At 37.6% G+C, this 27939-nt stretch overlaps 1 protein-coding gene across 2 annotated transcripts in view; it reads left to right on the forward strand.

The window, feature by feature from the left end:
• Positions 1-58: 58 nt before the first annotated feature.
• WDR70 (WD repeat domain 70) overlaps positions 59-27939 on the forward strand; it is a 133111-nt gene continuing 105230 nt past the window's right edge. Inside the window, exons 1-5 of one of the 2 annotated variants that reach the window (XM_051772298.1) lie at positions 59-1057; positions 2876-2938; positions 3062-3145; positions 4984-5098; positions 9204-9402. In XM_051772298.1, the coding sequence (XP_051628258.1) occupies positions 2884-2938; positions 3062-3145; positions 4984-5098; positions 9204-9402 (453 nt within the window). In that variant the 5' untranslated portion in view covers positions 59-1057; positions 2876-2883. Of the gene's footprint in view, positions 1058-2718; positions 2786-2875; positions 2939-3061; positions 3146-4983; positions 5099-9203; positions 9403-27939 lie in introns of those variants that run through there. The other variant, XM_051772297.1, reaches the window with a different exon arrangement.

The following is a 27939-nucleotide window of genomic DNA, read 5'->3' on the forward strand; positions in this document are numbered from 1 at the left end:
GCCCCTGCAACAGCCCAGGCAAAGAGAGTCTCAGTTGACAAAGGTTGGACTTGTTGATCTCAGAGGTCTTTTCCAGCCTAAATGATTTAGTGGTGTTATGCTGCCAGCCTGAGTGATAACTGTGTGATCTATACTGTGGAGTTACAGTATAGATCAGACAGACATACGCAGATTTCGGAAGAAAATCCAAGGAAGACAGAGAGCTGCTGGAGAGGGTCCAGTGGAGGGCTAAAGATGATTAGGGGTCTGGAGCATCTCTTATAAGGAGAGACTGCGGCAGCCTGTTTAGTCTAGAGAAGAGAAGACTGAGAGGGGATCTCATTAATACATATAAATATCTCAAAGGCAGGTGCCAGGAGGATGTGGCAGACTCTTTTCAGTGGTGTCCAGTGACAGGATGAGGAGCAATGGCCATAAACTAAAACACAAGTTCCACCTTAACATGAGGAAGAACTTTGCATTGAGGGTGGCAGGGCACTGGAACAGGCTGCCTGGGGAGGTCATGGAGTGTCCCTTTCTGGAGACATTCCAAAACCACTTGGACATGTTCCTGTGTCACCTGCTTCAGCTGACCCTAGCTTGGCAGGAAAGTTAGACTGGATGATCTCCAGAAGTCCCTTCCAACCCTGGTGATTCTGTGACTTTGTGTGTAGTGATGTAAACTAAAAACAGGGTTATACCGAGCCCCTTATGATTTCAATAGGGGTTTGAGTCAAGTGTTGCAATTTTTTTTAGTTTGTAGATGTGGATGGACAGTTATGGTTAAGCAATCACATTTCAACATTGTACACTTAGCAAATCTTATGTTCTAAGGAGAAGAGAAGACAATCACAAGATCGTTTCGATAAGAGTCACAAGGAGCGAAGTCAGCAGAACTGAGCATTAACTGGGGTAAAGGTAATTTCAGCAGTGTGTGATGTAATTTCAGCAGTGTGTGATCCCAGCCATGGAGTCATTGACTACCTACTCAAAATGAACCCCAAACTCAAGAGGAAGGAAGAACTGCACCTATGGGCTAATTAGCAGGACAAGTGAGAGATACAAGCACCATATAGAGGTTAATAAAAAAATTATGTAATTTGTAACCAATGAATGCTGATGCCTTTGTTTGTTAAAATGTATAAATAGTGTAAAGCTTTGATGATTGGGAGGCCAGCCTTTTGTGAGTTACCACACATCTCCCTACTTTGTGCAAACTAGAATAAAGGAATAGAAATGCCTCGTCTCGGTGTGTAAATTGGCACTACACACCAGGTAAGGAGCCTGTGTTTGGGACAACACAGGGATTCCCCTTCCAAGGCGTGCACAGTGCGTCTGTTCAGAGATAAGGTGTGGAAGCAGAGTAAGTTGCCTGAGGAAGCTACTATTTTTCCAGAATTTGGGTTGACACATCAATGTGACGGTAGCAGGCTGTTAACTTACCAAGGCTGGGTCTCTGCTAAGTGACGTGTCTGCTCTGAACAGCATAGACATTTCGAAATTGTCACAGGAAATTTTGGGGCTGGATGAAACTTGGATTTCAGGGAAGGGGTCTGATTTGTAAGTCATGTTTGCTGCCTAGACTGCACTGAATTTCTGCTCCTGGATCGGTCCAGCACACATTCTGGAAAGCTTCATTTATAGCAGAGGCTCATGGCAAAAGAAACAAAATCCTCCTGCTCTGCTTTCCAAATGCAGAACCTGAAGTTAAGCCTCGACCCCTGCAGGGTTTACATGGCAAATGGGGAATTTCTTGCTGTATCTTCTCAAGATTGAGATGCTATCAACCAGTCACCAGCAAGGTTTCCCAGGGCTCAGTTTTAGGGACAGTGCTTTTTAATATTCTTATAAATGATCTGGTTTGCAGGAATTAAGTTAGTTTGGTGATACTAAACTAGGAGGAGCTGTGGCCTCCCTTGATAATAGAGAGGCCTTACAGAGATTTGGATAGAGAGCTAGGCAATTGCCCACTATATAAAATTGAACAAGAGCAAGTGCCGGATTCTCCACCTGGGACAGGGAAATCCTAGTTATACAAACAAACTGGGGGATGAGAGGCTGGAGTGCAGCCCCACGAAAAGCAATCTGAGTTTTAGGGTTGATGGCAAGTTGAATATGAGCCAGCAATGCCCTGGAAGCCAAAAGGGCCAACTGTGTCCAGGAGTGCATGAGACACAGTATCACTGGCCCCGATTCTACACTGTACTGTGGGGTTGCACTTCCCATCTCAAGTCCTGTGTCCAGTTTTGGGCACCTCAGTTTAAGAAGGACATCACACTGTTGTGTATCAGGAGGAGGGGGACCAAGATGGTGAAGGGTCTCAAGGGTAAGACTTATGAGAAGAGGCTGAGGTCATTTGGCTTGTTCAGCCTGGAGGAGGCTGAAGGGGGACCTCACAGCACGGAACACCTTCCTCATGGGGGCAGCGCAGAGGAGGTTCTGATCTGATCTCTGTGGTGATCAGCAGTAGGACAGGACGAGGTGGCATGAAGCTGTTGTCATGGGAAATTCAGGTTGGACATCAGGAAATGGTTCATTTTCTGAGAGGACTGTCGGTCCCTGGAAGAGGCTTCCCAGGGAATTTGTCGCGGCACCGAGCCTGGCAGAGCTCTAGGACCGTCTGCACGACACTCGTAGTCACGTGGGTCAGTTTTATGTGGCCCTGCCAGCAGCAGGGCGTTGGATCCATGACGATGACGGGTTCCTGCGATGGGAAGGAAGCTCCTTTGGTCCCGCCCGGCCGTTTCCTGCCGGCGCCTGTTGTGGATCCGGGGCAGGCGCAGCATGGAGCCGGCGGCGGAGGGCGGTGAGCGGCGGGGTGCGAGGGGGCTCGGCCCAGCCCAGCCCGCGGCCCCCCCTGACCCCGTGCTTTCCTCTCTTCTCCCTCTCGTTGCAGACGCAGAGATGCTGGGGGCACCCGACCCGGAGCTGGCGGCCACCATGGGGTTCTCGGGCTTCGGTGCGTGTCGATGCGGGCGGGAGGTGCCGGGGAGCCCCGGCGGAGGCTGCTGGTGGAGGTGGGAGCAGAGCCTCTCAGTTGCAGGTGGGGCTCTGTTCCAGTCTGCTTTTTCTTTGTCTTCAGGGAAGAAAGCTCGGACTTTCGACCTCGAAGCGATGTTTGAGCAAACGAGAAGAACCGCAGTAGAGAGGAGCAGAAAGGTCTTGGGTAAGAAGCGTAGTCGGCTTAATGCGTTTTAAAACATGTTTTGGTTTCCTCTCTTAGGGTGATGTTTGAAGTGTCTCGGACTGGCTGTCTAGAGAACAAAACATAGACGCAGTTTTGTTCAAGTAAAACAGTCCTTAACAGCTTGGGCCTTGATGGATAGTAAAGTTATTAATTTACTTGTGAGGTCTGAGGATGTAAGAGCAGTGTGAGTGTGCAAGCTTGCAGATACAGGAAAAAGGTGAATTTGAACATGAGAGTATTTCCTTTCTTCTTTTACTTAGCTGCGTATGTATTTTGGAAGGGAAGATGGTACGAAGCTTTAATCTAAAGACAACAGAATAATGAAGAAGACTTGTTTGTCTTATACCAAACATCAGGTTATATTGCAGTCCACAAGTGTGTCTCTGTCTTTTGCTGTGCATTTTCAAGGTGGTGGTTTGAGAGTGGTAGATGGAGGAAATAGTATCATTTGCTGCCTGTATCCAAGTGAACAGCAGTCCAAACAAGGTCCTTGAGAGCACTCATATATATTCTAGAAATCCCTTTATCAATTTTGCATGCTTTCTCCCTCCACTTGGACAGTTTGTGCAGAACGTATGCCTTCTGTTTTGTTTTTCATATGATGCCATCGTGGTTGAGCAGCTTCCATCCTACTAGATTATACTTAACCTGCTCTCTTAACTGTTGAGGTTTATGAAATTAATAGACCTTAATAATCTAATCATGTTACGATGTTAGGGCTTTTTATTGCCTTGATTCTATGCAGAACCACAAGATCTGTGTGGGCTCATTGACTTTGTGGACTTTAAGACACTGTGGAATTCAAATATACAAGGGATTCCCAAATTCAGTTTGGAATATTTTTTTGTTTTTATTTTTGTGTTCGCTGAATCTAAACACAGCAATGTGTGTCCATGTTGGAAACCTTTTTATGTTTGAGACTCGTTCAACTTGAGCTATCATTTCTCTTGAGAAATCATTTGTTTTCATCAAATTTTTGTTTAGGAGGGAGATTCAGTAAGCGATTACAAACCCCTGAGTTTTTAAGTCAAGATATCGTGACCTATGTCTTGAATGTATCCTCTTCCTTTCCCTGCTCCACCCCACCCCATCCCTCTGCCCTGCCCCCAGATTCTAGGCTTGTGCCTGTAAAGGAAGCATGCAGCAGTTTTTTTGTAAAGTTCATTATTTTGCCAAAAATTTTAAAGCTTTGTATGTAGTTCAGGTATTTAACTTAGAAACAAATTTTAGTATTCAGCGTATAGCAATCAAAAATGTGTATGTGTTACAGCTTTTTGTTGGGGGGCTTAATGTGAGCATTTTATTTTCAGATTTCTTAAGATACACTTCTGATTTTTAGCTTTTTGGAATAACTGTGATAACTTTCGCATATGTCTCTTCCACTACCTGATATGTTTCCTGGTTCTATATCTTGCAGGTGTTCACATCTGTATGCTTATGTACCAATTTAGTTCCCTGCACTATGAAAACATCAAAAGTTCTCTGAAGTGATCATGCTGGTTTAATATAGTGTTGAAAATACTGAAATATCAGCATCCTTATGTAATCAACTTATGTTTGAAAGCATGTACAAATGAACAACTGGCATTTTTGCTTTCTTGTAGTATTTTGTAGTGTGATCATTGCAGCAGCAATGGAAATTTAGTTTATGTGTAAAAGTATTTTCAGGTTAAATGTTTTATTTGCTGTTACCTTTTCAAATATTTCATATAGGTCTGAAAATGAAGAAAGTTGGCTAACTGTCCTCAGCAAACCATTAATTTTAATATTTTCTAAAAGACTTGATTATTTGCCTTTTCTGTGCTCTCTGTGTTCAGAGGCCCGTGAAAGAGAAAAGGAAGACCAGACTGAAAAGGAGTTTAGAATCCCATGCGCTGAGTCATCAGCTTCAGCATCCAGTGCAACAGGGGCTGGGTCCACATTAACTGAAAGGTACTTAGATATGGTGGGAGATTCCATTAGCAGATTTCTTTTCTGAAAAGGGTGTTTGTTTGTTCTGATAACATGAGTGACATTTAACTTTTGTGAACATATCTGTGTTATCTGAAGTATTTCAATGAAAACACAGATTTTGATTTTTTTTTTTTTAATCCTGAAGATGTGTCCATATTTGTATATATTGATATTAGGTATATTTGATACTCATTTTTGCAGTCTTCTCCTTGATCCTGTTGGGCATACTTTTTAAAAATAACCATAACGTCAATATCTGTGGATTTTTTTAAATATTAGGGCAGATATAATGAAAACATGTCAATCTTATTAGCAGCTATTTTTCTCACTTGTAAATGGAATGTACTTGTTCATGTCTGATGACAAAGAAAGTGAGGTAGGTGGAGAGCCTCTGCATGCAGGTTTTCTAGAATAATGGTGGGGTAAAGAAAGTTTTTTGTTTTGTCTTCAGTATGAAATATACTCTTAAGACTTGCCAACATTTATTATTGATAAACAATGTATGCTATGGCTTTTACAGTTTGAATTCTGAATTGCTGGAAGATCAAAAGGAACTGAGGGCAATGGGGACCACAAACTCCATTGTATGGCAGGGCTTGCAGAGATGAGTGCACTGTAAATTTTTAGGTTTCTCTATCTAAGTCTAATAAGCCATAGAAGACTCTACCAGACCTATATATATGTATGTTATATGTATATGTATATATATATATGTATGTATATATACATACCTCTATATATGTATGTTACGGGCTGGTAGAGTCTATATGTGGTAGGTTGTTATAGAGAAACTTTTAGAATTTCTGACTGAGCAAATTTTTGTTAGAAAATTTTTTGCCTGCTGCTCTATGAAAAGCTCGAATGAGCCATGCACTCTCACTGAAATAACTGAAATACTGCCCTCTGGATCCTCTTGTGCTCGAGGGAAAAATATCCGTGCTCCCATTTTCTTTTGATGAACTTATATATCTATTTGGTGACATAATGAAGAACAACAAGAATTTTAAATGTAATATGATCGTGTATGGGTGACTCCAGTATACAGAAGCAATTTAAACAAATGGTAAGGTGGAGAGCAGTCAGTTGATACAGAGGCTTTCCATAATCATTTCATTTTGCTAATGAAATGACAGGAGAGAACTCCAGGGACTTTGTATAAAGCAAGATAACAAATACCTTTCGGTATGCTGAGTTATTATGTAAGCTCTGGTAACTCATCTGAGTTCTGCTGATAGTAAATTTTCTTCTGTTTTTCCTTTTGTTTTTACTAAGCATTGAGAAGGAAGGGCTTGACATGAAAAGCTCTCCTGGAAGTTTTGTATTTCCTTGTAAAACAGGATATGTGGCTTAGTACTTAGTGGTTAGAAACAGGAAGCTAATGAAAGAGACATGCCATTGTGCCTCAATCTTAATTCAGAGGAACAATTCTGCAACTAACAATTTAAGTCTGAAATACAGGATTTTCTATTTTTTTTTATAAAGTAGATTTTAGTTACTATAAACTGATTTAGTATGTGTAGCATCATCTGTTCCCTGAAAATGGCAGCAGTTTACTGAATTTTAATTTTTTTTTTAATTTCCAGGTACTTTCAGATATCTTAGTAGCCCTTATACTAATTTTCTAGTTGATAGTCTCTCCAAAACAACGTGAAGAATAGCTACTGATTATTTTGGCTCTTGAGGTGTTTTGCTGTAGAGGGATGTTTACAATAGTTATGGTATTTAATGTATTTATGCAGAAGTGTAGTAATTGTGCTTTGCAAAATGAAAAGAAAAAAAATGGAGAAAATTGAGTGAATGATGTAAGAAAAGTTAACACATGGGAAGGATATGCTTACATATTTGCACAACTCTCAGAATGTTTTTTATTATTTCTCCTCTTAGTGTACCATCCATGCTCTGTTACAGTTTCCTTTTCTTTACTCTTACAGCTTGTTTCACTCACTGAGGAGGTAATAAGGGGAAGCAAAAAAAATTCCTTACACTTCTCTGAATCCTGGGAAAGGGGCTGGCAAAATGGTTCTTCTTCCTTTACAGCCTCTGGTAGAGTTAGACTTGAAGGCTGAAAGTTGAAGGAGCACCACTTGTTTTATCCTTTCTGTCAGCACCACTCCCAGTTGCTGTCAGGAGGGCAGATGGGCTTTTGGTCTGGCTGCACTGGCGTGTTGGTATGTTTGACTTTATTCCAGTCAGGACAGAGGATACCGGTAGCTGTAGCTGGAGTACTTGGCTGTCCCTGCCAAGCTTGGAGTGGGGTTGAAAAATAGGACAGCAACTCTGGCCATTTCATGTGCAGAGTGGCTACACTGCCCCTTAAAATACTGAAATGTTTGATTTGATCAACTTCCTTCCTAGCAAATGAGAAAATGATAAGGACGGGTAGTTAGGAAGACAGGTAGATATTGCTTTTGGGTGTCTGTAGAAAGATCTGAAAATCCGTGACGCCCGGATTGGAATGGCCTCCTTGTATGCTGTATGCATCCTTCTCACTGTCACCGTGTATATTTTTGGTTACATTCCAAAGCTTATTAAATAGTTTAGTATTTGGGGAAAAGATTTTTAGTCTAGGAATGCATATCAGCTGTTAAAACACAAGTCTTTTGCCCATAGTATTGTGAACTTAGTTTTGAGGATAACTTACTGGAAGAACTTTGAAGATCCCAAGCTGTGCTTCACATGCTGTAAAATTTTCCTTTTGGTAAAAGGATATTGATTGCCCCATTTTTGTAGAGTAGGAGAAACTCTTTTTATTTGAGTTGTTTTTATTAGATAATCATATCCTGATGGAAGTCTTTAGATGTCTGTCATCACTATGCAAAAGCAAGTTCGTATGTAGAGGTACTTTACTTTATTATGCTAATAAATATAGTTGGAAAACTTAGAAAAACTTTCAGGCATCAAACTTGCCTCTTCTCTGTAATATCTGAGGACCTAAATTGTGTTGGGTTTAGGTTTTTTTGATTTATTCCTAAAATAGAGTTTCAGTTGCTTGTCCAACACAAAAATTTGTAGTTAGTACCTGTTTAGTGTACAGCTGGTGTTGGGGGCAGAACGAGGATGCCTTCTCTGTCACAATTACATAGGTTAGAACTGATTTTCTTAATCCTTTATTATGTTCTTAAACTTTCATGTTTTTATTACAGTTTTTAAGCGATAACCTAAACTTTTTTTAAAAAAACCCTAAAGTGATACCTCTATAGTTTAACAAAGAGAAGAGAAAAATAAGACTGTTTTGCAGTCTGCTCACTTAAAAATTCTGAAAATATAAGATCAAATTGCAAGACTTGGCTTGGGAGTTTATCTCACTGAATATGAAAGGAACAAATGATTTGTGCTGCAAAGTATCACTGTAATGATACACTTTATGTAGTCGAAAGGCTGCTAATTCCTTTGAGATCTTCTGCTGATTCGAGTGGCGCTTCTTGGAGCTGCCAGCAGAGGGGGCGCGGCTATTTTGAATAAACTGCATGAGCGTGGACTAAATAACTCAACTTTTCAGAAATTTCCCAATGCCAAAAATAATGTGTTTACACAACCGATTTGGACAACATCAAAGTGGCAATTTGATGTAACTTTCAGAGTTTAGACTTTGTGCGAAAGTGCCTAGTACTCTATTATTCTTTACCAGCATTTCAAAGCAAGCACCATGCTTTGTGTTCTCAGTCTGGGTGTGAGCCTGGGCAGTTACTGTTTTGTTTTCCACCCAGACAACAGAGGTGCAGAGCATCTGTACAAGCTGCAGCTTGAAACAGAATCTTGAAATTGCTGTGTAACAGTATATTCTGTTGGTTTCTAAGCAATGTTGAAATCTGTACTAATGACGTGGTACTGTTGCTTTTACAATCCATTTAACTTTTTTTATTTTCTTCAGTTTTTTGAACTGTCTGTCATTGTGATATTCCTTTCTCAAAGCTTTTTTTTTGTGCTTTCAAGATGATGGTTAATAAAAATGTACATTAACATACATTTTACTGCTATTTTTGGTGTCTATAGGTTGACAAGAGTGCCCAACATCTTTTATTGGAAAATTCCTATGGAAGTGGCCATGTTCTTGAAATAGTAATGTTTTAAATTTTTCTTGCAGAGAGATAGTCAGTAGTGAAAGTGAGGACAGCTCAAATGAAGAGTTAACTGGTCCTTCCAAGCAACCCCAGAGTTCTACTAAAGGTCCAGCTGAGGATACTGATGATGATGATGATGAATTCATTGGGCCACCACTTCCACCAGGGTTCAAGGATAGTGATGACGATAATGACAATGATGATACAGAGGAAGAAGATAATGTAAGTAATTTGTTCCTCTTTAATGTTTTAATGCTTTCAGTAGACTCTGATTTGTGTGTGTGCTCTTCCTTTATGATGGAATTTCTAGGTGAAGCGTGACTTGTTTGAAATGCAGGTTATCTGTTTTTTTTAATGATACTTTATCAAATGCAAATGATTGTTTTGATTTCAAAATACTAGGATTTAAAACAAAATTACACATGTGAAATTCATTATCAATTATTATATATTGTTTACTTCTTTGTTTTCATGTTATGAAAGAATGAGGTAAACATTTCATATTAATATTTTAGATGGTTTATTTCCCAAATCATATGTAGAATTTTTTAGAAGAAAGAGTAGGCAGAGGTGGGCCTGAAACAGTTTTATACCAGGACTGTTTTGAGAAAATGAACTATGGTAACTGAGGGTTTTTTTTTTCTTTTTTTTCCCCTTTCTTTCCCTTTTTGTTTCTTTGTTGTTTATTTTTGTGTATTTTGGTTTGTTTTTTTTTTTTCTAAAAAAGAGCCAGGCCTATTTGCTAGAGAGATATAGATTTTTCTGTCTATGTTGAAATCAAGAAAAACCCCTAACAGCCTAATTTTGGTTTCACAGATATTTAGTTAGCAAATCTTTCTCCATTTAGTTAAAAGGCATCTGTATCTGGTGCTGGGTGCTCTGGTTTAGAGGTTTAAGGATTACAGTGGTAGCACTGAGTTGATGGTTGGACTAGATGATTTTGAAGGTCTTTTCCAACCTTTACAATTCCGTGAAAAGATTAATGGTTTGATGTTTGTTCTTCAAAACTGCCTGGATCAAATATTTTGTGGCACTGAATTTTGTTTGATGGTTTCCATGTGTAGCAACAGTGATAGAAGTCCTGTAAAAACAGCCTTAGTTATGATGTTTTGAACCACAGGGTAGCAGAAAAAGACCTGTATGTCCTGTTACTCAAATACAAACCTAACTATAAAAAAGCCCCAAATTTTCGGGTGTCTCAAGGCTTTCCTTTCAACTTCTCTTTAGTTTTTACTGGGCACTCTGTTTTTGTGTGATATCTCTTAGTTTGCATTTTGTGAACTTCAACACTTAAGTTTATAGTGCTCAATTAAAATGAATGAGATGAACTTCTTAAGCAATGACATAACTGATTTTTAGAGTGAACCTAAACTTACATGATCACAAATTTTTTCTTTTTTTTCGTTTCCCTGCAGAGGAAATTCTGGTGCCATAGGGGTTTACATTATTATGTCCGGTCCACTTGATTCACTGTTGCCTATGGAGTTGTTTAATTATCAAACTGTACATTTTAGTCCTGTACCTTCTGTGATCTCCTCTGTACCCCACATATGACTTTTTCTGTCTCAGGGAACCAACTGGCGATAAATCCCAAACTTCCCTTGAGAACAACATAAACCCTAACTTGACTTATGGTTTACTATTATTGATCTATGTCAGTAATTGTCTTACATTTTAGCTGTTATGGCTCTGTGGAGTGAGTCTATATTCCTGAGGGTGTCATAGGCTCACTGAATTTCAGTTGTGTATCATGTCATACTGAAGTCACTCTTTTTCTTCTACTATCTTCTCCAGAATGACGAAGGCAAAAACTATGTTCACAAAAGCTTGTTTTACTTTAACTTATCTCGGTAGTTTTACTTTACTTTAACCTATCTCAGTAGTCACTTTGCTGATTGGCTGTTTTAATTTCTAACAAGACACTGGTGTTTATTTTTTATTTATATGTATTTGAATAATACTACAGCTGGCTTGACGAAGTGGTTATTGGAGACCAGAGTTAAAAGACCCTACTGAAAAGTTTCAGACAGAAAGGTAACTTGCGGTCTGGTGTGATTTAAGTTTGTCTGAACTTAAGACAATAGTTACAAAACAGTCTAGAATAGATTTGGTTGAGAGTAAGCAGAGCAGCAGAAATATGAGACTTGTGGTTTTTCAGTCTAAACAGTTAATTTATAACTGGGAAGATTTTGTGTCAGTGTGAATGCCAGAGGCCTTTGGGGTCTAGAGCCTTCCCTTACTGCTGCTCGTGAACTCAGTTTTTCTTTCCTGTGAAGGGAATCAGGAAGCAGCTGTGCTTTCCTGATTTCCTGTTGATCGATTGGTGATCACAGGATGATCTTGTGAGCCCCAGGGAAGGCAGGTGTTGCAGTTATGAGAACTCTGTGATTCCTTTTCCTTGCTTGTATGTCAGGCTGTGGTTGGTATACATGGGTGCAGAACTGAGACAGGAGAAACTGAAAGCTGAATTTTTTTTTTCCCTCAGATGTAGTATGAGACTGTCTCTCTTTTGTTAGCATATTTTGCTGCTGAAGTAATTTCTTGAAAACACAAGTATCGATGTTTTTGATCCTGAAGGAATAACATTTTTCTCCAATGCTTACAGTGTATTTGCGATTTGTAGTCAGAAGTCTTGTGAATTTTGTATAACTGATAAAATATATCAAAATACTGGCTTTACCTTGATAGCTTGCTGCTGTATCTCAAGCCTGACTTCAGCTGTGGTTTTTATTGTAGGAACATTTTGTTTTTCACTATTCCTTGTTCAGTTGTTTTTGCTTTTTTATTACAGACCATCAATAGGCACATTTGTCAAGTTGGGTTGCTATGAGGCTGGCAACTTTTGAGTCCAGGGCTGGCCCAGGACTGCCCAGCTCACACTGGATATTTTATGGAATAAACATATGGTAGAAGGAGTTGCTGGTGGTTATTATCTTTGATGGGAATTTTTTGTATCGGTGTTTTTATGGGAAAACGATTAACAGCAGTTATTTGCTGAATTGTTTTGAATCAGCACTGATATTTTTTTGAGTATTATACATTTTTGTAATAGGTACACTTAATATTAATTCCCTCTGATATTTTTGTCTTGTTGTAGTATTCCTTTTTATATAGGAGGCTTATATTAATTTGAGGAGTGAGGAAAATAAGAAGATGGCTATTGTGATCAGTGCTTTTCTGTAGTACTTTTTCTTCTACTGGTGTAAAAACCTGTTTGGATCATCAGTGACAATTTTTCATGTGGTTGTAAGCTGAGAGGGGGAAGGAGGCAGCAGAGCATCTTCTGTAGTATGAAGCTTTACAGGTTTGGCTTCTATCCTGAGAAGTAAGCCTTTCTGGAATACTTGAAGAAAATCTTTAGAAGAGAAAACAGCTTATTTTACAGAGAGCAGATTCTTAATGAGGGCAATATTTCATTTGGTAAATTTTGAGGCTGGGAGATACAGTAGTCTTTTCCAAGTTTTTTGCCCTGCAAAGATGCACTAGGAATCTGTCTGGTGTTTGTGCCATCAAAATCTGGCTGGAGGGGGACAAAGACTAGCAAAAAGCAGTCATGGCAGTGTTGACTGGTGGACAGCTTTAAATCTCGGACAGAAACATTTTTCAAGGGAATGGATGGCACTTATTAAAAGACTTTAGTAAGAGAGTGTGTATGTGTTCATGCTCTCTCCTACGTGTCATTAGAAAATGTGCTGAGATCTTTAACAAAACTTAACAGACTGTTAGCATGTTGTGACACTTTTCCTGACTTGAAGCAACAGGTACAAAGGTGATTGTTGAATGATTTGCCAGATGGATTGGTACGGATTTACCTTCTGTCTGGAGCTGAGTTATAGTTGAGTCTCCTTTGGAACAGAGAACTGTTTCTCCCTGCAGCACCAACATAATCATGTTGTAATTATGTCCCTGAAACAAGTACAGCCTTGGGCGTCCTCAAGGCCCAAGGCTGTACTCTGATTTGGCATGTTTCCAGAATGATAGCATAGCTGGATTCTAGGTTTTAGAATTGTTTTGAGATATTTTTAAATTTTTCGCAGAAGTTTAACAGGACATACCAGTAATATTCATTTGTTCGGAATGGGAGACAGCCATTTCCTGCTGATTTAGATGGAGAATTTAAGTAGGCTGTAATTGCTCCAATTAGAATTTGGCTAGGGAACCAGGCTAAAAATCATGGTGTTGTAAAAATAAATAAATGTTAGGGGAATTTTTAGTCATCTTAAGGATTTATAACATTTAGGCTGAGGATTGTCTGTCCTGGTAACTGCTGAATCTTATTTACCCAGTCATGTTTCATCTCGTCTAAAGAGGAAAAGTGTATTAAGCCAAATAAAGCAATTTTTGTGTGTGCAATAGACACAGAAAAGTGTGGGTTTGAGAATGAGAGGCATTATTTTTTAACCATTTCTAGGCATTGAGAAGTTGATGAAAAATAGGTAGCAATTACCATTGCTTTTAATTTGAGTGTTACCTTCCTACTTAATCAAAAAGAAAATGCTTTTGTCATATATGTGCATACTGTGTTCTTAGGTCTTGACAATAAAAATCAGATAAATGTATTTTCTTTATATTAAACTTGTAACAAGTTGTGGAATTTTTGTTAAGGATTATTGATGTCGTTACCGGTGTTGCAAAGAGTAAGAAAAAATATTTCCAAAGTGAGTTAGAATGAATTTGCATGCTTCACAAAAATTAAAAGAAAACAAAATCTGGCCCCTAAAATTTGTCTAATGAAGCTCAGTCTAAAAATGTGAGACAATCAAACAGAAGCTGTAATGGAAGGAATGCTTAACATAAGGAACTGAGAGTATCATATGAAGAGGAAGCTAACAGTGTAATTCCCTTAGGAAATGTTTGTCTTTGATAAAAAGGTGTGGGATGTTTGCTCATCTTCTCTTCAACACAGTGCCCCCGAGTTCGTGATTACCAGTTGTTCTGCAGAAAATGAATGTACTTTCAAAAATGTCTATTGATTCTGCACAACCTAGTAAGGCCAAGCCTTCTCTGCCTTTTTGGTGGATGATACTGATTTTAATTAATTTGTAATATAACAGAATATGAGAAGTTTTAGAATGTTTCCTCCACAGATACATACTTAGTCCTATGAGGTTGTTTCTAGAAATATTTTGTGAGAATATTAGTAGGCATATATTTGTTAACCGGGAGGTACTTAAAAATTAGAGAGACGTGACTTTAGCAATGTTAAATAAAATGTGATATAGAACATAATTATTGTTACTAGTGCCCTTTTTAACAAACTTCAGTGGTCTTCTTATGTACTGTTTTTACTTTTTATCCTCTCCTTTAGAGACCCTTTATCAGGTCAGTCTGAAGCTGGTGGAACCAGCTTCTTTAGGAGCTGCTGGTACCACTTCTGTGTTTGAAGAGAGAACTGTTAAGAGTGTGTGCTGATTTAAAGGTAAACCAGCAGGGGAAAGGAACTCAACAGAGAGCTTATAAGTCAGAATAACAATTTAATAAAATAATACAATAAGTACGATTATACAGACAAACAATTGGTTTTAACCCACAAAACCCAAATATATAACCCAGCACCCTGGGGCATGAACAGAGTGGTGTTCTTTGGGCCCTCTGAGTCCAAAGGAAAAGGAGAGGGGAAAACCTGTTGGTGAGAGTGGTGATTGCAGTCTGGTCAAAAGAGCGGTGGTCTGCAGTCTTCCTCTGGACCGCACAAGTGGTTAAAAAGGTCCCAAGACTCCAAGGTTATATATCCTCCAGTTCAGGCAGGAATGCTCAGTACCTCCCTCAGGGTGGGGGGTTCCTTAATGGGCGTGAGGACAAGAGCAACTCCTATCTTGCAGGCCTCTTAACACCTAGTTTATAGCCTGAGGAGTCAGGCTCTGTGTGCAGATGGTGTAAATGGTTCATTGATAGCAGTTTCTGGGAAATGGCATGGAAGGCTATAGAATACACAGTTTTGGGTTACACCCATCCAGTGATGAACTGGTCTCAGCTGTCCTAACTAGGACAGAGTGAAGGAAAGTGTTCTTCATCTCAGGACCGGATATACTTTGGCTGCAAACCTCCCACCCTTGGAACATGGGATTCTCATGCAACCCTTGATTTCTTTATAGTTAGAAGATTTTGTGGAAGCTAGTGTCCTCTACTGTCCTTAGAGAGGGTGTAGAATTAATTTTTTTTTTCCTGCCAAATATGTTTGAGGCATGGATAGCCTTGAGACTGTCCAATTCTGTGACCTACGCCTTAAGAAAAACAAAAAAATCTAAGTCTTTCTAAGGACATATTCTGCATGTGCATCTCAGTTACAAGACTGTACTTTTGGTATAGTATTATTTAACAAGAATGAGTAGTTGGAAATGTTGGGAAATTCTGTTCATCCAATGATATATGAAAATTCAGTTCTAAATATTACTTTCTTTACTTCCAGTAGAAGTTGGGATATTTGGAGGTGAAGATACTGAAATTAGTTTATTCTTTGAGAACCTAAAAAGCTTACAGACAAGAGAAAGTAGTGACTACACGATGCTTCTTTTGGCAGTTACAGCAAATTTCAAATATGCTTTTAAAAAGAAGCACAAATAGCGCATTGTTTCCATCAGTGTTAGAATATATAAAAAATTTTAAAATTTGGCAAGGGAGCTAACAGCAATGCTCACACTGTATTTGACCTTGTTGGCATCGCTGTGGAAAACATAAATGGGAGATAGCAGGTTCTCTTTTTATCTGACATGTGAGGGGTATCTGTCTGAAAAGTTGTTTATGCTCTAAGGAGAATAATGAGTAATATAGGTATAGAAACTCTTGCTTGAATCAAGAGGAAAATGAAGTGGATGATAACAAGTATTTGAAATATTCATGGTGAGGATGAATAAATAATTTAAAAGGGTTGTATTTGAAGGAGGAGTGTAAGTGACATGCAGTTACACTTCCTCTCCAAAACAAGTCTTCACAGGATTTTTGATGAAGAACTGATTTATGTTAAACTGTTGGAACTGCAGACTGCTCCAATGGAATCCTTGGAGAGCCATTTTCTTGACTCTAGCAATGTCTGCTGTTTGTTTAAAAGATGGCTTTGGATTTTTATGAATGTGAAACTACCATATATATTGTTTTACAACTGCTGCAATGGCATTTCTTATTTGCAGGTGGGCACTTAGCAGTATACAGGGACTATACATACTTGATGCTAACAGTATCCAGATCACACAATAATCATACTGAACTTCTTTCCATTACTCCTGATTATCCTTTTTCTTTGTATTTTGAAACCTAGTAAAATTATTTTCAAATTATTAGGATCTTGAATAGTATTTTGCTGCATTACCTTGTGTACTATTTATAAATGTTTATTTGATGCATTATAACTAGAGATTGATGCATGTTCATTTGATCAGATATTGTGGGAATATGTTAAGAATTTTTTCTACTTTCCTTTCATAAACTAAAATAATTACTTTCTCCAGAGGAACTGAATAATCATAAAGAATCATTCATATGACTTTTTTATTAACCATAGCCTTTCATGCTCTAGTTCTCAGACTTTTGAAATGTGTTTAAAGCTCTTAGTTAGATTCTAGTGAGTGCATGTGTTGCTTTTGTAAACTATTAGTTCCTTTATGCTACTAGAAGTATTTTATTTTAATTTTGAACATTATCAGTTTTAAAAGTGTTGGTTTTGTAGAAAAACTTTTTGAAATGTCTCAAAGTGCCTACTTAATGACAGATAAGATAAAGATTTCTTTTTCAGTTTTCTTCTAGGATCTTACATCTATTTATATGAGAACCTTAAGGTAGTCTAAAAAGTCAGGTGACTTAGATGTAGCACTTTGTTTTCAAGTAAAACATTACTTTGTTTAACAAAAGTTACTTTCATATCTTAAGCATTATGTGCAAGAATAGCAAAAAGGTGATACATTATGTAACCTTTACTTCCCAATACAAAAGAAATAGTTCAGACAAGACCTTTTCTGTAGAGGTAGGGAGCTCTCTTCTGTTTTCTAAAACAGGGCTTAATGCAAATAGCTCATAAATAGTTATCTCATGAAGCTCAGATTCATTCTTTGCTGCTGTGTCTGCATTGCAGTTATTACACGAGTTACCTGGATGAATCACAAGTTAAGTTTGTCCGCATGACTTGCAGTCAGTGTTTAAAACTTTCCTGTTTCTTTGATTCAGCTTAACCGTAGTACTACCAACTAACATCAATACACTTTTTTTTTTTCCTTTCCTTCCCCAAAATTGCACAAGAGGGCAGTGAAAACACCGTAGATCCCTAGCAGCATTCATGGAACTTCTGGATGTCTTGCATAGTTTCTGCAACCCCCTTTAGCACCTATCTTGGAACCAGTTTTAAGAGTAAACAGTACAATGTCAAGGTTTTGGTTTGGATTATTTGGATGTGTGGAATTCATTGCAGTGAGCATTCTCGAGTGATGAAACACAAGGTCTTAAATCAGAGTTGAACTCAGTCACAGTGGCTGTTTGCAGTACAGAGGCCCCAGAGGTTATTTTTCATGTAATAATGTGTGTGAATGCAGGAAATAAATTCTGGAGCAGCTATAGAAAGTAGGAACTTACTTTCCTACACATGATCAAAACTTCTGTCATGGAAAAAATGGTTTTGAAGAGTTACATTATTCAATTAATTAATTCAGATCATATCTGGAATGAAAGCAAAAGCCGGAGTTCTAATCAATATGAATTGTTGGCATAGAAATGTTGGAAATATTTTGTTTCTAGATTTCTGGAGTTTCAGAGCAAACAGTCTTGTGACAGGACAAATGCAATCACACTAAAAAGGGGTCTGTAAGTACGTTTCTGCTGCAGTGTTTAGTGACTTGGCCTTTTGTTGGGAATCAAATTAGAGGGATTTAAAGCCTCCTTGACTCATCAGTGTACAACTATTCTAGTTCTGCCTATTCTGAAATACCAGAAAGGAATTAAAGACTTCAGTTTTCTCAGAATGCATACAAATTGTGTCCTTATTTTGCTGTTAGTCATTGTGTCCAGAAGACAGCTACCAAGAACAGGTGATGTATTCTCTGCATGTTATTGAACCTACATCTCTGAGCCTATTTTGAAGCCTGCCTTTATATTTAATGCATGTTGAGTAAATGTTGTTTGCAAATGTTGTGGTTGTGCTACACATATTGCAGGCTCAAAGCAAATTTTGTAAAAATGCTGTGTTGATAGGATTGAACTGCTATTACTAGTTTTTTAGGAATTAGGAGTAGAAGATAAGATTTTATTCAAAAAATAAATTATGCAGAAATGTGGTGGCTGATGCAGATAGTTCAGTTGAAAAGGCATATCAGCATTGGTTTTAAAGAATAATTTGTGATTTCTTGGAAGAGGTAAACTCTCATTCTTCATATTGGGAATATTCTGAGCAGAAGGGGAAAACAGTGATTAATTCTTAAACTTTTGAACTGCATCTGAATGGCAACAATTATGGCACTTGAAAAAATTCTTCAACTGTTTTGAATGTTAGTGCACAACTTTCAAACTAGAATCTTTCAACATTTCGATTAAGAGGTAATGTAACATATATCTGTTAAGAGCTTGCTATGCTTTGCTTGAAATATGGATTGAGAAGAGTCATAGCTCATAGAATAATTACTGTTTCTCAGGTCAATAATCTTACAAGTTTCATGCATCATATGGATTTATAGGTGTTTATCTGCCTTTTTCTAACCAACCTGTTACTTAGGGTGGCTTGGAATGTGCTGTTCTCTGCAAAGAAAGCAAACTTACATATCAGGCTATAATCACATCTGGGGGCATCAGCTGGCTTTCAGTGCCATCAGATTTGTAACTTTTTTTCAGTACAAATAGTCAGTGTATGTGTCTTGCAAAGCTAATGTCATGAAGAAACTGCTCTTGTTGTCTTAAGTATAAGAATAAAGATATTTCTCAGTGACATTCCTTCTTAGGTACATTCATTACCTTTTCTACTGGGTACCAAAATGTCAGAAATAGAAATTCAGAAGAAAAAATAACTGGCTTAATCATCCTCAGTGTCTACAAACTGCACATACTTGTTTTATGAGATCACTGTGATACAGAGTGCTGAATCGTTCTGAAGACAACCCCTTCTTGGTTTTCAGTGTTAAGCCTTGGTCTTTATGAGCATTCTGTGCCATTTTAGGTGCTTCAAGACCATCTAAAAAGAAATTCTTTTATCTCTGTTAATTTTTCCTGTGGAAAATATTAAAATTCTCCCATGTGCTAGTTGCTCTTTTTATATCACTCATGTATTTTTTATACATTTACTTTTCCTCATGTTTAAAAATGCTGTCTTGTTTGGATGACATTCATGGATGTGCAGGCATACAAAGTAAAATGTTGAGTCACATATCAGACTGTGATAATTTTTGACTGATTAAAAGTGTATCATCCAAAACTAAATTCTAGAAATAACACAGCAAACCTCACAGTATATTTCAATAGAAAATAGTTTAAAAATTCTGTCATAGATTTCTTTTCTGTCAACGGAATTATGATAACTTCATTTATTTTAACTTGGCAGTTATTACATTTCATTTTGCAAAGTCCTTCAGAGTTGTTCCTCTGTTCTGTGATTAAATGCTGCCTTATCTAGCATTGGTGAGGACAGCCAGTTGTTTTGGGGCTTTTGTTTTGTTTTTTTAGTCCATGACAGACCTGTACTCTGTCATAATTGCTAGTTCTTCCTAAGGTGCCTTGTAGGGGTCAGGCATTCTGTTGATCCTTCTGTCCCCTTCCTGCTTGTATCCATATCTGTGGTGACTCTGTTATATTTTTCTCCTTTCTCTAAAGGAATCTTTCAAAAATAGATTTTTAAAATAACAGATGTTTATATTTGCACTGTGACTATGCAAGCCTGTAAATAATAGAGTAATAAAGGAAGTTTCTGCATTTGACAACTGCATTTGACAAGGCAGTTCCCTTCAATAATTTCTAAATTAATGGTGTAAATAGTGCTAGGCTTAGTCCAGTTGCTGTCCATAAAATATTTTTCTTATGGAAGGCAATTATGAGATATTGAATAGACAGTGAATTTATGAGAAGGCCTGATGGTAGTTTTCTGTGATTTCTCAAAGTGGTGTAGTCCAAATGAGAAACTGCAATCAGCGTTTCAATGCAGAATGACCAGTAGTAAAATAATTCAATGCATTTTCAGCAAAAATATTAACTCCCCTGAGTAAAATGAATGTCACTAAATCTAAATTAGTTATAACTATGCTATTTTAAATGCTGTTTTAAATGAGCATCTGCTCAAATCACATGATAGTTATGAAAACTAGTCCTATCCTGTAAAAAATTTAATAGTTGTCAGCTGTAGTTTAACTCTGTAATTTAGTACAATTTACATTAGTTTACCTCTTGAGAATTGTCTCGTAGTGTAGGACCTAATGGAAGCTGCAACTCTGTCTGATACTTTTAGGGAGTAGCCTCATGATGGACTCTGCAACCAAGTTTGAGTGGGTGGGAGAATGTCATAGAAATTACCCAACTTCTCCGGCGAAATTTTGCATCTGGCTGCATCTTGTGTGGGACGAGTGTCTGAAGAAGAGTTAATATCACTCTAAGTAATACTCTTAATGATAGAAAATTTCCATACTGAGAAGTATGGAGAGAAAAAGATACTGAAAATGTGGGATGGCAGAGATTCAGGTTTCCTTCTGATGGTTATGGATTTATCAAACCTCCTTGCTTTCCAATATAGTAAGAAGATTTTTTTTTCTGGGGTCAGCCTTGGCACTTCCTTTTTGTTCACCTTTTTGGAATATTAGCTAGTGATGTAATATTTTTTGGAGCATTTTAAACCTAAGTTATGTATAGGTGAGAAAATATCTCCATGCTATGTTTTTTCTTACTGTTACATAACCACTAATGTAATTGGCTTGTTTTCAGAATTAAATTGAGCAGGAGAAACTGGGTTTGGTTCAAAGCTGTTTGTAGATGTTGAAGTTTTTGTAGATAAAGAAAGGGAAATCAGGAGTGATTGAGACACAGATCATCTTAAAGAGAGATTGTTGGTGGGTTTAGGCTTTCTGTATTAGGAGATATGTCTTGCAGATCAGGAATTGATACGAGACTCCGAACACATGTGCAAAATATTTGTATTTGGAATAAGTAATGTTTAATATCTTTAGTCTGTAATGACTAATCTTTCGTCAAAGACAACAACACAGCTTTAGATTTTGTAGGGTTTTTGAAAACACAGCATGGCAGTCCCTGGCAATACAGTTCCTGACTTCACTCAGTGCCATTATTCTTGCTGAAAAGGCATGCAGGAGAAGCTCTGAGGCACACTGACAATAATCTCTCAGCCTGGCACTTTTACCTTGAGGACTTACTGTGTAAACGTTAGGCTTAACATACCATACCCTGTTGTAGTTACAAGTTCTGAGAAGGTCATCTCAGGTCTTTCATCCTTTGGGGTGGATAGGTTAAATTGCATGCAGTTCACATTATAGCTTATGGGTTATTTGAGTTCTTTAAGTGCAAGTTTGTAAACACTTGAACAGTAATTATCATCTTGGAGCAAATACGTAACCTTATGAAAAATTCCAGTGTTCTAGCCAGTACTCTCCCACTCCCTTTATTGTACAAAATTTTGATATGTAATTTGTATTTGCCCTGTCCCTGTCAGTATTAATAGATACTTCTAAGCCCTTAATACCCGCAACCAGCTGCAAAAATCTATTTATATGCATTTGCTCACTCTTTCTAGCTTGTTCCCTTACCGATGGTCTATGCTACTGGAATTGTTCAGTATCATAGTGACTGTGAGGATTTCAGAATGCATGAATAAGTTGTAATGGGTTTTAGTAATTTTTGTACACATCTGCGTCAAACTGATGATTGTGTTTCAAAAGCAGGATTCTTTTGCTTTCTCTTAATTCTGTATTACACTGAAATTCCAAGGGTAAGTGGTTCACAGGTAGGAACAACAACTTACCAAGTGTCAGAGTTTTCCCATTTTAAAGGTTTTCCCATTTTAATAGATTGCCCTACACAGTCATTTCTGAACTAATTGATTTAGGAAGGGAGTTTCTTCCTGTCTATAGTGGTTTATCAGGATCTCATGAGAGGAACCTGAAGACAAGGGGTTACCATCGTTCTCTACCCAGAGGTCCATTTTTGCTCTCTCAGACTGGATATTACTTGGGATAACCATATGAAATGAGGATTCAGAAATGAAGGCCAGGTAAACCTTAAAAACGTGTAAAGAAAAGTGCTTTCAAGTGATCTGTATTTTACACTTTGCATTTTTTTCTGTAAACAGAATAATGGCATTGAAAAACTCTAGGCAAAACAATCTGTTTTGTAAGCCTATCTACTGTCCATTTTGTGTGGCTTCCAAGAGGTGAAATGTAAATTCTTAAGAGGCCTGGGAAACAGTCAAGTGTAGGACAGCAGTAGGTGTTATGTGAGATAGCATTAGTTTCAGAAATAAACCATGTCATTTCATGGATCACACGTTCAAGGGGCATGTCAAACATGAGGTTAATGTGAAGAATTCAGGCTTACAGAATGAATTCCAGAAACAGGAGTTAAATTCTGCCCAAGCGCAGCAAACTATACAAAATTGGGAATCCTTGTTTTGGCTTCCATATTAGTTGTCTGGAAAATGTCCATAGCAAGGAATTTGAACAAATCTGAGCAAAAAATCTTGGACTGCATTTAATTCCAATTATTTTATGGGTCATATGTTCCTTCCCACCACTTCATCCTTTCCTGTGGAAAGCCAGTAAGTGTTTATAAGCTCTCTGCTTCTCTCATGCACATTTTTGGCTTATTTTGTACTTTTGTGTCTCTTTCGATAGAACAGTACTTGGACTTGCTTATTACAGGGGAAGAACTCCTGGAGGATTTTTTTTAGCTTGCTTTTTTAATGGAAACAGTAGTTATGGAATCATGCATTCCCTAGGAACTCTACCAATCAGTCAGCCAGGAGGTATGGAATACCACGGGTCTGTTTTCTCAACAATAGCAAGATTGCGCTTGTAACATGAGCCTTATACGCAAAGCTGATTTTTTTTTTCCTATTGTGGTTTTTTTGTTTGGTTTTACATCCCTAGGGGATGAAGAAATGGAGAAGTGAAGAGCCCTCCCCTCTGCTAAGAAGGGTTTTGGGGGTTTTTGTGAATGAAAAGCTGGACACAACCCAGCAATAAATGCTTGCAGCCGAGAAAACCAACTGGGTCCTGGGCTGAATCCAAAGCAGTATGAGCAGCAGGTCAAGAAAGGGGATTCTACCCCTCTGCTCCACTCTAGTGAGACCCCACATGGAGCACTGCATCTGGGGTCCCAAGCACAGCAAAGGCTGAGAGCGTTGGGGTCTGGATAAGAGAAGGCTCAGGGGAGACCTTATTGCAGCCTTCCAGTATGTAAGAAACCCCATAAGAAAGATGGAGGCTAACCTTTTAGCAGGGTCTGTACTTATAGAACAAGGGGTAATGGCTTTGAACTGGATTAGGGCTGATTTGGAGTAGCTATAAGGAGTTTTTTTACATGGAGGGTGGTAAAACACTGGAACAGGTTAGCCAGAGAGATGGTAGATGCCCCATCCCTGGAAATGAAATTCAAGGGCAGGTTGGATGGGGCTCTGAGCAACCTGATCTAGTTGAAGATATTCCTGCTCATTGAAGGGGGATTGGACTGGTTGACATTTACAGATTCCTTCCAACTCAAATTATTGGATGATTCTGTGTAACTAATAGGCATTAATAATGGTTTCTATCTTGGTGAAATATGAGTGGCTCAAATGAATGCACGAATCTACCATACTTATTATTGTGTTGTTGTAGCACATGTGCAAGATGGGACATTTTATCCCATTTAAGACATACAAGCACACAAGCAATTGTCATGTTGAAAATTTCATAGCAGATATGTAGTCTGAAATCTGTAGTTCTTTATATCTATGGGCTGTGCTTTTCTTTCCTGACTCCTGCAAAGAAAGTAGAGTTTCATCTGAATATCTGAAATTTTCATCCTTGTACTAGATTGGTATGAGCTAAAGTTATATTGTTAACTGTCTACCATGACCAAGTTGAAGATCCATGTTGTTATTAACTTAGTTGAGATGGATTAATAAGTTTAGTAAATACATGATTAATAGTGACTTCATTTGAATCATATAATCCAAACTTAGATTGTAAAAGGAAGATTATTCTTGCAACTGAAATAATCTTTGTATAGTATAGAGTATCTGCAGCAGCTCCTTGTGAAGATCAAGAAGCTTATTGAATAAGAAAAGATGTCATAGGTTGTATCTAATCTATATTTTCCAAATGTTATGCAGGAATTAAAATTGGTGAGGTCTTAGCATAATGTCAGTAAAAGTCTGTGAAATGAGGCATTTCAGTAAGGTGTGATGTTCTTGAATTTTTGCATTCTTTTTCCAACAGAATAGTGTCTGTTGTCAAGACAATGGATCTTTATCTTAGTCTGGGTTAAAAAGTGAAAGCATTGCTTCTGTATGCTCTTATTCTCAGGCTCCTTGAGGAATGACTATAATAAGTGTTGGATTTGGCTTGGGCATCATCCCACTGGAAGATGTGTTGTGGTCTTTGTTCTTTTCCTGTGTAACCCAGAACTGAGCAATACTGAATAATTACAGTTTGATTGCTTTGTAGAAATCAATGGCTCTCTGTCTAGTTGTATGTCCTGTCAGGTTTAATTGTAATCATTTGGAATTTTCAGACTACATTACATGTATGGAAATCGGTATTTTTGACACAGTATACTGGAGGGGTCTTGACATATCTAGGTACTGTAGTAAGGCATACCATTTAAATACATAGAAGACAAGCATGTTTCATAATTTTTATGACCATTTAAATTGATTTGATTTATGATTACAAATAAAACCAGGATATTTACACTGGTTACAGTTTTTAACCTAGTGCTTAGTATTTGCCTTGAACATTTTGAAAATTATTTGCAGTGTTATTAGGCATCACAACAATTTTAGCAATCTGAGATACATCATCTGGCCATAATGTACCTTTACCTAAGCTTTAGGTAAAGGAATATACCTGAGTGAAGCATGGAGAAAGGTGTGTTTCTTCCAAGCATGGACCTTAAGTGCATACAATGTAAATGTATCTTTTCGTCTTTCCAGACGCATAGTTAAAGTCACTTAGCAATTTAGTCTCATGTCACATTACATAAAATTGTGCTGTATAAGAGAGATTAAATGTTAATGTTTTGAAGGTAATTTATGGGTGGCATGGGAGAATTAGTAATCGAAACAGTAATAGAATTGGAACCAGCTGTGGAAGCTACATAGGAAATTGTTCTTCCTTCCTGCAGTAACTTAGACATGCTGTAATTTTTAACCCTCACCCCCCTACCTTCACCCTGCAGTTGCAGATCTTCTTTGCATGAGTAGCTCGATCTTACACACTTACTTTTAATTCCTTATCCTAATTATTCAGTAAGTTTGTAAACAGCTGCAGTCACTGTCACTGAGTGGGATGGTATGCATACGTAAATTTGTGCCTCTCAAGATCCTGCAGTAAACAGTTGAGTGAACACGTTTTACAATACTGGTTGAAGAACTGTTGAAAAGTACAGTTTTTGGACATCTCTTTTCCTAGAGCTGTGATTATTTAGATTTGCTGACTGTAGTGTGTTTGTTAAGAACAGGATCCCTGAGGAATTTGAAGAATTTCACCAACATTGCTGAATAAAGCGTTATAGCAGATTCCTTAAGATATTATTTACTCACATTTTTTCAGATGAAGAAACTGAGGTATGAAATAAATTGTCAAAGGTCAAGGATTGGTCAACACCGATGGTGTATTGTTTTAATTTTGGTCACTAAAGCATGTATAATTTAAAAGAGATGGCTCACTAATGAGGTTGCTATTACACTGCTATGGAGGTTCTTCTTTTTATCATGTTCATGCTTATGAAATTCTATGCTAACATGTTCATCAGAAGTCTTATAATGAGCATCAGGCTCTTTTATGACAAGAGAAAAAGTGCATTTTATTTCAGTTGTAGTAATCTCCATGTCTGTTTTAGACGGCAGTGCCAAATATCGAACATCTGTTGATTACATTGGCTTTTTAAGTTTTGATTAGTCCAGAATTAAAATCTTGAGTGTACTGCTGATGGACTTAATTCCATTGCTTATGAAGCTTGCAAAAGAAACTTTAATACTTATTCTACTGCATATATAATTTAAATATACTTCCATAGAAGTGTGTGTTACTAAAATTGTTTTTTGCTACATGAATTAGAAAGGCTTAATAGTATCACTGACTTTTTAAATATATAGAGGGGAGGAATATTTTTTTGAAGAAAAAGTTTAAGTTTGTGCATATGTAGTTTCTAAATTGTAAGATACTTCATAAATACTTTTATTTTAAGACAGAAGTTAAATCTAGTGAACAGTAAAGCCATTTCAAGCAGTGAAGAACATCTAAGTGTTCATGGTTCCTCTTGGTGAGTCAGGTGAAAGAACTTCATGCTTTTTTTTCTCCAAAGTTTGCCAAATGGTGATAATGATAAAGCATCTGTGTAGTTTAGATAAAACATGTTCTAGAGTAAGTTTAATGTAAATACTTAAGTGAACTGGCTAGCAGGCTGAAAAGTATTATGCGTTAATGAATGTGAAGTTCAGTCTGGTTGTTTTAGTTTTGAATTCTTTCATGGGTGTCTTTTAGGGCACATTCCCTGTGGTAGAAATCCCATGTGGAATCTGTGGTACAAAATTCTTAGCAAGCTGAATGTAAAATATGTGAATGCATAAGTGAGGCCCTGTTGGCATCTGAACCAAACATTTGGCACTTCAGCTCCAGAGAGTTGAAAGTTCACAATTATTTGTCCTTTCTGTTTTCATAATTAAGCTATTGTTTGGATACCTACCAGCCAGAGTAGAGCTTTCAGAGTTTGTTTTATTTCTCCTCATTGTCAGCTGATCTGTGGTTGTGCGAGCTGTTTAACTGTTTCATAGTGAATGGACGTATTCCATTATATTAAAACAAAATACTCTATTCAACTCTGAAGAATAACCTTGAATAAGTATATGTCTGACTGGAAATGCTGAAGATTTTTTTCATTCTTAACACAAGAGGTAGTAGTAATTTTTTGTATTTTTTTTACTGTAGTAAAACTGCGCCTTGACTGAACATGGGTGCATTTTGGTGGTATATATAGTTGCGCATACCATTTCAGTAAATACGAAGTGTTTATATTTATACACATTTGAAACTGAGAAGTTAAAGGTGAAATAGGTAGGTGGTTATGTGAGCAGAATGTAGCATATCTGAAGTATCACCAGAGTGCTCAACTTAAGTAAATCAGTCTCCCAGAAACTGCAAAGGAAACTTGAAGGACTCCAGGCAATTTTAGATTTAAATCAGTTTTATCAATGACTATAACTTGCTTTAGAAGAGGCTCAAGAGAATTTCTCTGGTGTATATCCTGAGAACAATTCCCAGATCATAAATATTAATATAAACTATGACTTCATAAATCAAGAACTTGTTAGAAATTTAGAAACCATCTGAATGAGATTTTAGAATCTAGATGAAAAACAGTAGCCTCCTGAAGTCTATCTAAAACTGTCTCCCAGGAGACAGATCAGGCAGGCTTTTTGCTGTACTTTAGAAGTATGATGTTTATATCTAAAAAAGATATTTGCAAACATGCTGAGACTCTACTTGTAATACCTTTTCTAAACTGGTAAGCCATTGGCGTCTTTTCAGAAAGGGGTGTGCCAGCAAGTGGCATGAAGGGGAAGAGGAGAATTAATTGCCTTTACCTGTTGTG

This window comes from Manacus candei, unplaced genomic scaffold (genome assembly GCF_025592945.1).
Source record: "Manacus candei isolate 608988 ecotype Guabito, Panama unplaced genomic scaffold, ASM2559294v1 h1tg000152l, whole genome shotgun sequence".
Classification (NCBI taxonomy): Eukaryota; Metazoa; Chordata; class Aves; order Passeriformes; family Pipridae; genus Manacus; species Manacus candei.